This window comes from Neofelis nebulosa, chromosome 16 (genome assembly GCF_028018385.1).
Source record: "Neofelis nebulosa isolate mNeoNeb1 chromosome 16, mNeoNeb1.pri, whole genome shotgun sequence".
In the NCBI taxonomy this organism is placed as follows: domain Eukaryota; kingdom Metazoa; phylum Chordata; class Mammalia; order Carnivora; family Felidae; genus Neofelis; species Neofelis nebulosa.
In genome coordinates, this window is record NC_080797.1 from 12,880,140 (window position 1) to 12,888,643 (window position 8,504).

The following is an 8,504-nucleotide window of genomic DNA, read 5'->3' on the forward strand; positions in this document are numbered from 1 at the left end:
GAGAGGATCATATGGTTCTTGTCCTTTCTTTTATGGATGTGATGAATCACATTGACTGTTGTGGATATGGAACCAGCCCTGCATCCCAGGTAAAAATCCCACTTGGTCGTGGTGAATAATTTTTTTAATGTATTGTTGGATCCGGTTGGCTAATATCTTGTTGAGGATATTTGCATGCATGTTCATCAGGGAAATTGGTCTCTAGTTCTCCTTTTTAGTGGGGTCTCTGTCTGGCTTTGGAATCAAGGTAATTCTGGCTTCATAGAAAGAGTTTGGAAGTTTTCTTTCCATTTCTATTTTTTGGAACAGCTTCAAGAGAATAGGTGTTAAGTCTTCCTTAAATGTTTGGTGGAATTCCCTTGGAAAGCCATCCAGCCCTGGACTCTTGTTTTTTGGAAGATTTTTAATTACTAATTCGATTTCTTTACTGGTTATGGGTCTGTTAAAATTTTCTGTTTCTTCCTGTTTCAGTTTTGGTAGTGTATATGTTTCTAGAAAATTGTCCATTCCTTCCAGATTGCCCATTTTATTGGCATTTAATTGCTTATAATACTGTCTTATTATTGTTTTTATTTCTGCTGTGTTGGTTGTGATCTCTCCTTTTTCATTATTGATTTTTTTTTATTTAGTTCCTTTCCTTTTTTTTTTTTTTTTTTCATCCAACTGGCTAGTGGTTTATCAATTTCGTGAATTCTTTCAAAGAACCAGATTCTGGTTTCATCGATCTGTTCTACTGTTTTGTTTTGTTTTGGTTTGGTTTTGATAGCAAATTTCTTCTCTAATCTTTATTATTTCCTGTATTCTGCAGGTTTTGTGTTTTATTTGCTATTCTTTTTCCAGCTCTTTAAGGCGTAAGGTTAGGTTGTATATCTGAGATCTTCTTCCTTCTTTAGGAAGGCCTGGATTGCTATATACTTTCCTCTTATGACCACCTTTCTTGCGTCCTAGAGGTTTTGGGTTGTGGTGTTATCATTTTCATTGGCTTCCATGAGCTTTTTAACTTCTTGGTTAGCCCATTCATTCTTTAGTAAGATGTTCTTTAGTCTCCAAGTATTTGTTACCTTTCCAAAATTTTTCTTGTGATTTATTTCGAGTTTCATAGCGTTGTGGTCTAAAAATATGCACTGTACGATCTCAGTCTTTTTGTACTTGTTGAGGGATGATTTGTGTCCCAGTATGTGGTCTATTCTGGAAAACATACTGTGTACACTGGAGAAGAATGTATATTCTGCTACTTTCGGATGAAATGTTCTGAATATATCTGTTGAGTCCATCTGGTCCAGCGTGTCATTCAAAGCCATTGTTTCCTTGTTGATTTTCTTAAAAAAATTTTTTTTAAATATTTACTTATTTTTGAGAGAGACACAGAGTGTGAGCAGGGGAAGAGAAGAGAGAGAGGGAGACACAGGATCTAAAGCAGGCTCCAGGCCCTGAGCTGTCAGCACAAAGCCTGACATGGGGCTCGAACTCACGAACTGTGAGATCATGACCTGAGCCGAAATCAGATGCTCAACCAACTGAGCCACCTAGGTGCCCCCTTGTTGATTGTCTGATTAGATGGTCTCTCCATTGCTGTGAGTGGGATATTGAAGTCCCTTACTATTATGGTATTACTATCAATGAGTTTCTTTATGTTTCTGATTAATCGATTTATATATTTGGGTGCTGTCACATTTGGTGCATAAATGTTTACAATTGTTAGGCCTTCTTGGTGGATAGACTCTGTGATTATGATATAATGCCCTTCTTCATCTCTTGATACAGTCTTTATTTTAAAGTCTAGATTGTCTGATAAAAATATGGCTACTCCAGCTTTCTTTTGTTGACCATTAGCACGATAGATGGTTCTCCATCCCCTTACTTTCAATCTGAAGGTATCTTGTAAACAGCATATGGATGGATCTTGTTTTCTTATCCATTATGTTACTCTGTGTCTTTTGGTTGGAGCATTTAGTCCATTGACGTTTAGCATGAGTACTGAAAGATGTGAATGTATTACCATTATGTTGCTTGTAGAATTGGAGTGCTGGTGGTGTTCTCTGGTCCTTTCTAGTGTTTGTTGCTTTTGGTATGTATGTATGTATGTATGTATGTATGTATGTATTTCATCTTTTTTCCCCTCAGAGTCCCCCTTAAAATTTCTTGCAGGGCTGGTTTAGTGGTCACAAACTCCATTAATTTTTGTTTGTCTGGGAACTTTTTATCTCTCCTTCTATTTTGAATGACAGCCTTGCTGCATAAAGAATTCTTGGCTGCATATTTTTCTGATTCAGCACATGGAATATATCTTGCCACTCCTTTCTGGCCTGCCAAGTTTCTGTGGATAGGTCTGCTGCAAACCTGATCTCTCTTCCCTTGTAGGTTAAGGACTTTTTTCCCTTGCTGCTTTCATGATTCTTTCCTTGACTGAGTATTTTGTGAATTTGACTATGATATGCCTTGTTGATGGTCAGTTTTTGTTGACTCTAATGGGAGTTCTCTGTGCTTCCTGGATTTTGATGTCTGTGTCTTTCCCCAGATTAGGAAAGTTTTCTGCTATGATTTGCTCACATAATCCTTCTACCCCTATTTCTCTCTCTTCCTCTTCTAGGACCCCTATGATTCTGATGTTGTTCCTTTTTAATGAGTCACTGATTTCTCTAATTCTTTTTTTTTTTAATTTTTTTTTAACATTTATTTATTTTTGAGACAGAGAGAGACAGAGCATGAATGGGGGAGGGGCAGAGAGAGAGGGAGACACAGAATCGGAAGCAGGCTCCAGTCTCTGAGCCATCAGCCCAGAGCCCGACGCGGGGCTCGAACTCACAGACCGCGAGATCGCGACCTGAGCTGAAGTCGGACGCTCAACCGACTGAGCCACCCAGGTGCCCCGAGAGCGAGTTTCAAAAGCACAAAGGTTTTATAGGGGTCTAGGGGCAGTTGGTGAGGTAATGGCTGTGGCCTCAGCCGATTGGCTGGGGAAGGGTCGTGGCCTCAGCCGATTGGCTGGGGAAGGGTTGGAGTCCCGTTACGCAGGTCGCCAGGCATGTTTTGATCGGGAAGTTTGAACGGGTGAGCGGGAGGTTACTCAAGGGGAGGAGGTGTGGTCTGAGGTTTGTGTGATTTTCCCGGAAAGGGGCCATGTCGGGGACATAGTCACTCAAGGTAGAGGACACAAAACAAGATGGAGTTGGCCGGTGTAGGTCTGCTGTTTCATTCCCCCCTTGTCATGTAGCTTGTGGACCCAATCATGGGACTGGCTGCATTTCTATTTTGTAAAGGTTCTGCGCATGGAATCCGGGGGTGTATGGTGACAAGGGGAACAGAGTTTGGAGGTCAACGCAGAGTTCTGGGAACCAAGTGTCCCTGGGGTGGCTCTGGGAGGTCTGATTAAGTATTGTCCCCAAGCTGGTGTCTATGATCTGTCAGGTGATGTTTTGGGGGGAGTGGGGACTCCCGGCAGCATGAGCAGTGACAAGCAGAGCTAACAGAGTTACCAATATTAGGTGGGTCAAATGCGCTGTAGCTTGAGCTTGAGTGGGTTGTGTTGGTCCCGATTGACAGCCCATCACATGACGAAGTCCTTCCAGATCGAGGAGGGGTCCGCTGGCCAAACGTGGGTGTGATGGACCCAGGTCACGATGCTGTCTACTTTGAGAGCGGTAGGGGTTGTCAGCACCACGATGTAGGGTCCCTTCCAGCGAGGCTCGAGGGTCTCTCGGTGGTGTCTCTTGACATAGACCCAGTTTCCTGGCCTGTACTGATGAGGTGTCGGGGTCGGGCCAGCCTCGTAGATGGTACGGAGGTGCGGCCAAATGTCCTCGTGCACCCTCTGGAGCCCTCTCAAGGAAAGAAAAATTTCTTGATCTTTAAACTCAGCAAGAAGTTCAGCTCGAAGGTTGGGAATAACAGGGGGTGGCCTGCCAAACATGATCTCGTAGGGAGTAAAACCCAAGGTGTAAGGAGTGTTCCTAACCCAGTAAAGGGCATACGGTAGGAGAGTCACCCAGTCCCCGCCAGTCTCCATGGTAATTTGGTAAGGGTCTCTTTTAGGGTTCTATTCATTCTTTCTACCTGTCCTGAGCTCTGGGGCCTATAAGCACAATGTAATTTCCAGTTTGCCCCCACCGCCTTGGCTACTGCCTGCGTTACCTGCGAGATAAAAGCTGGTCCATTGTCTGATCCTATCATGGCAGGAAAACCATACCTGGGTAAGATGTCTTCTAGTAGCTTCTTAGCCACCGTCTGAGCCGTTTCATGCTTGGTTGGGTATGCCTCCACCCATCCAGAGAAGGTGTCTGTAAATACTAAAAGATATTTATAACCATCCTTTCCTAGTTTGACTTCAGAGAAGTCGACTTCCCATTGGGCTCCCGGTCTGGTGCCTCTGAGCCTGGTTCCTTTTTTATTTGATGTGGCTCTCGTGTTGGTGAGTTGGCAGGTCTTGCAGGCAGATACAGCTTGCTCTATTTTGGTGTCCTGTTGGTGAATCTTGATTCTGGCATGTCGGATTAAGTCTTTTAATTTTCGGGCCCCCATGTGAGTAGACTGATGCATTTGCTCTAATATTGAGACTCCGAGCCGGTCTGGCAGCACGAGCTCCTTGTTAGGTGTATACCACCATCCCTTTATCTCCTGGGCCGTGGGGAGTTTCTTGATCCACTGTAACTCCTCCTGGGAGTATTTGGGCTGGTCTGGTAAAACTGGGTCTCCTGGGTCCAGTAGTTATATGGTCATGGTGGGGACTGAAGTAAGGGCTACTGCCTTGGCTGCCTGGTCAGCCTTTCGATTACCTCTAGCTACTGGGTTATCAGCTTTCTGGTGCCCTTGGCAGTGGATAATGGCTAGCTTGGCAGGAAGCCATAAGGCCGTAAGCAGGTTAAGTATCTCCTGCTTAATTTTTATAGTCCGTCCTTCTGCCATCAGTAACCCCTCTCCTGATAAATTGCCTCATGAATATGAGCTGTGGCAAACGCATAACGGCTGTCTGTGTAGATGTTAAGCCGTTTTCCAGCTCCCAGCATCAGCGCCTTGGTGAGGGCTATGAGCTCTGCTCGCTGGGCTGACGTTCCGGAGGGTAGAGCCTCCGTCCATACGGTGTCCGTTTCGGTGACCACTGCTGCACCTGCATACCTGTGTCCATCTTGCACAAAGCTGCTGCCATCAGTGAACCAAGTAGCCTCAGCATCGGAGAGGGGCCGGTCGGTCAGGTCCGTCCGGAATCCGTGTACTTGTTCCAGGATTCCCGAAGTCATGTAGTGGAGCACCTAGGTCAGGGTCAGGCAGCAGTGTTGCAGGATTGAGGGCTGCACTGGGGTGGAACCGCACTCGTGGAGGGTTGAGCAGGAGGCTCTGGTAATGAGTCATACGTGTGTTGCTCATCCATCTATCGGGAGGCTGTTTCAGGACCCCTTCAATGGCATGTGGGGTTGTGATCCAGATCTCCTGTCCTAGGGTCAGTTTGTCTGTGTCCTTGACTAGGAGTGCTGTTGCCGCAATAATTCTTAGGCATGGTGGCCAGCCAGCAGCCATTGGGTCTAGTTTCTTGGACAGGTGAGCCACTGGGTGGTTCCAGGGGCATAAGGCTTGAGTTAGAACCCCTTTTGTTATTCCCTTATGTTCGTCTACAAAGAGGTGGAAGGGCTTCGTAATGTCTGGTAGGCCCAGGGCTGGGGCACTTAGGAGTGCCTTTTTTAACTGATTAAAGGCAGTTTCTTCTTTTTCAGCCCGTTTAAATGTTTTCCCCTCTTTGGTAGCTTCATATAGGGGCCTGGCGATCTCAGCAAAACCTGGAACCCAGAGGTGGCAGTAGCCGGCTGATCCTAGGAATTCCCTTACTTCTCTTCGGGAGGTGGGAGTAGGGATCTTTAGGACAGTTTCTTTTCTGGCATCTGATAACCGCCGCTGTCTGCCCTCCAGGATATATCCCAGGTAACTTACCCTCTCCCTGCATATCTGAGCCTTCTTTGCAGATGCCCGGTACCCTAAGGCCCCCAGGGTAGCCAGCAGGTCCTGGGTCCCTCGCTCACAGTCTTTGGCTGTGTCGGCAGCAAGAAGGATGTCATCTATGTACTGTAGGAGGGTGAGGCCAGGGTGCTCCCTTCTGTACTCACCCAGGTCCTCGTGTAGTGCCTCATCGAAGATGGTGGGCGAATTTTTGAATCCCTGAGGTAGCCATGTCCAGGTGAGTTGCCCACTGGAGCCCTCCTTTGGATCATGCCACTCGAAGGCGAACAAGGGTTGGCTCTGGGGTGCCAGCAACAGACTGAAGAAGGCGTCCTTTAAATCTAGTACAGTATACCAGACCTTGGAGGGCGCCAAGGAGCTCAAGAGAGTATATGGGTTGGGAACAGTTGGGTGTATGTCCGTGACCCTCTTATTTACTTCCCGGAGGCCTTGTACCAGTCAGTAGTCATTTGTGTGAGGCTTTTTGACCGGCAGTAGGGGGGTGTTCCAGGGAGACTGGCAACGAACTAGTACCCCTAGGCTTCGTAGTCTTCGGATATGTGGCTGGATCCCCTTCTGGGCCTCCTGAGACATGGGGTATTGTTTGATCCTTACCGGACTCTCTCCTGGCTTGAGCTCTACCAGGACAGGGGTCCTGTGAGTGGCTAGTCCTATCCCTCCCCTCTCTGCCCGAATCTAGGGGAATTCTTGTAGCCATCTGTCTATATTATCCTCTCGGGAGCGCCTCCTGGTGGAGGCGGTAGTATTCATCCTCCAGTTTCATGGTCAGGACCTGGACGGGGTGGCCCTTGCCATCGGTGACCTGAGGTCCCCCTTGTCTGAAAGTTATCTGAGCTCCAATCTTGGTCAGTAAGTCCCGTCCTAACAGCGGGTAGGGGCATTCTGGTATTACCATAAAGGAGTGGGATACCCGGCCTGTCCCCAAATCTACCGTTCTTCGGGTAGTCCATGAATACTGGCTCATACCAGTTGCCCCTTGTACCCAGGACTTCTTGCTGGCTAGTTTTCCTTGTGGGGTGCAGAGGACCGAATGTTGTGCTCCGGTGTGGACGAGGAAGTCAACAGGGGTCCCCTCCACTTTAAGAGTTACCCTGGGTTCGGGAAGAGGTCTGAACCCCGACTCCCCTAATCACTTAGTTCATCTAGCTCTAGGACTTTTACTCGCTCAGTCTTGCTTCCCTTCCCGCCAGCCTTTTTCGGACACTCTCGGGCCCAATGCCCTGTCTCCTTGCAGTATGCACACTGATCTTTCTGCAGCCTCTGCTTCCCCCCCTTGGTGGTTCCTTTACCTTTTCTTGTGTCATCTGCTAGCTGCCGGAGATGGTGGTCTCGTTCCTTGGGGAGTCAGCAGTGGTAGCTAGTAGTATTCTGGCCAGGTCTCGAGTCTGCTTACTGCTGGCAGCCGCCATGGCGCGAGCCTGCTTGTCCTCAGGAGGCTCCCGGTTATTATATACCTTTTCAGCTACCACCAGTAAGTCCTGCAGACTTTTTTCTCCTAGTCTATCTATTTTCTGTAATTTTTTCCTAATGTCTATGGCCGATTGGTTTACAAAGGCCATGATAACCGCTGCCTTGCTTTCCAGAGCCTCTGGATCCATGGGGGTATAGGTACGGAATGCCTCCATGACCCGTTCTAAAAAGGCAGCCGGAGATTCATCTTTTCCCTGTTGTACATTTCCTACCTTGGCCAAATTGGTTGGCTTTCTAGCAGCCATTCGGAGACACCCCCCCCCCCCCCCCTATTAGAGTCTGGCGGTAGACCCGGAGCCTCTCCTTACCTTCTGCCGTGTTGAAATCCCACTGGGGCCGAGTTCAGGGGAAGGAGGCATCTATCTGAGCCTGGTTGGTGGTGGGATTCCCGTCTGCGCCCGGAACTAGTTTTCGGGCCTCATTGAGGATTCTTTCTCTTTCCTCAGTCATGAACAGGACCTGCAAAAGCTGCTGGCAATCGTCCCACGTGGGCTGATGAGTAAAAAGAACAGAGTCTAATGAATCAATAAGCCCTGCCGGTTTCTCGGAAAATTTAGGATTCTGAGCTTTCCAATTGTAGAGGTCACTAGTGGCGAAAGGCCAATAGTGATGGGGCTGATTCCCCTCCACGTCTGGGGGTCCGGTGGCTCGCAGGGGCAGAATAGTGGAGTTGGCAGCGGAGGCAGATTGCTCCCTCTGAGCCCTTTGTCTGGTAAAGGGCGGGCTTCCCACTGGAGCGTTTCCGCCTCCCACTCTCGGAACAGCATCTGCCTCCCCTGGAGGGGGTGGATGGCGTTCTTCCGGCATCCTAGGGGGGTTATACAGGGGAGGAAAAATTAATTCTTCTTCAGTCCCCCCCTGTAGGACAGGGTAGAGGGGTGTTAAAGGCTGGGTACGACTTTTCTTATTTTCCTTCTTCTCTGTCCCCTGCAAAGCAAGAATGGGTTTTGGCTCCGGAGGGAATGGGGCTAGGAAGGGCTTAAGCCAAGAGGGTGGGTCTTCTACAAGGTCCTGCCAAGTGATAATGGTTAGAGGGGTAGTCTGAGTCTGTCCCATAATGTCCGTCCAGTAAGTCCACAGAACAAAAC

General features: G+C 48.0%; 1 protein-coding gene across 1 annotated transcript; it reads right to left on the bottom strand.

Annotated features, from left to right (window-relative positions):
• Window positions 1-2,640: 2,640 nt before the first annotated feature.
• LOC131497175 (uncharacterized) lies at window positions 2,641-8,268 on the bottom strand. The gene is given in 7 exon segments (XM_058703228.1): window positions 2,641-4,907; window positions 4,910-5,229; window positions 5,231-6,661; window positions 6,663-7,056; window positions 7,059-7,286; window positions 7,289-7,667; window positions 7,669-8,268. Coding segments are annotated over 7 exon segments (4,233 nt in total). The 5' UTR covers window positions 8,224-8,268; the 3' UTR covers window positions 2,641-3,981.
• Window positions 8,269-8,504: the final 236 nt, after the last annotated feature.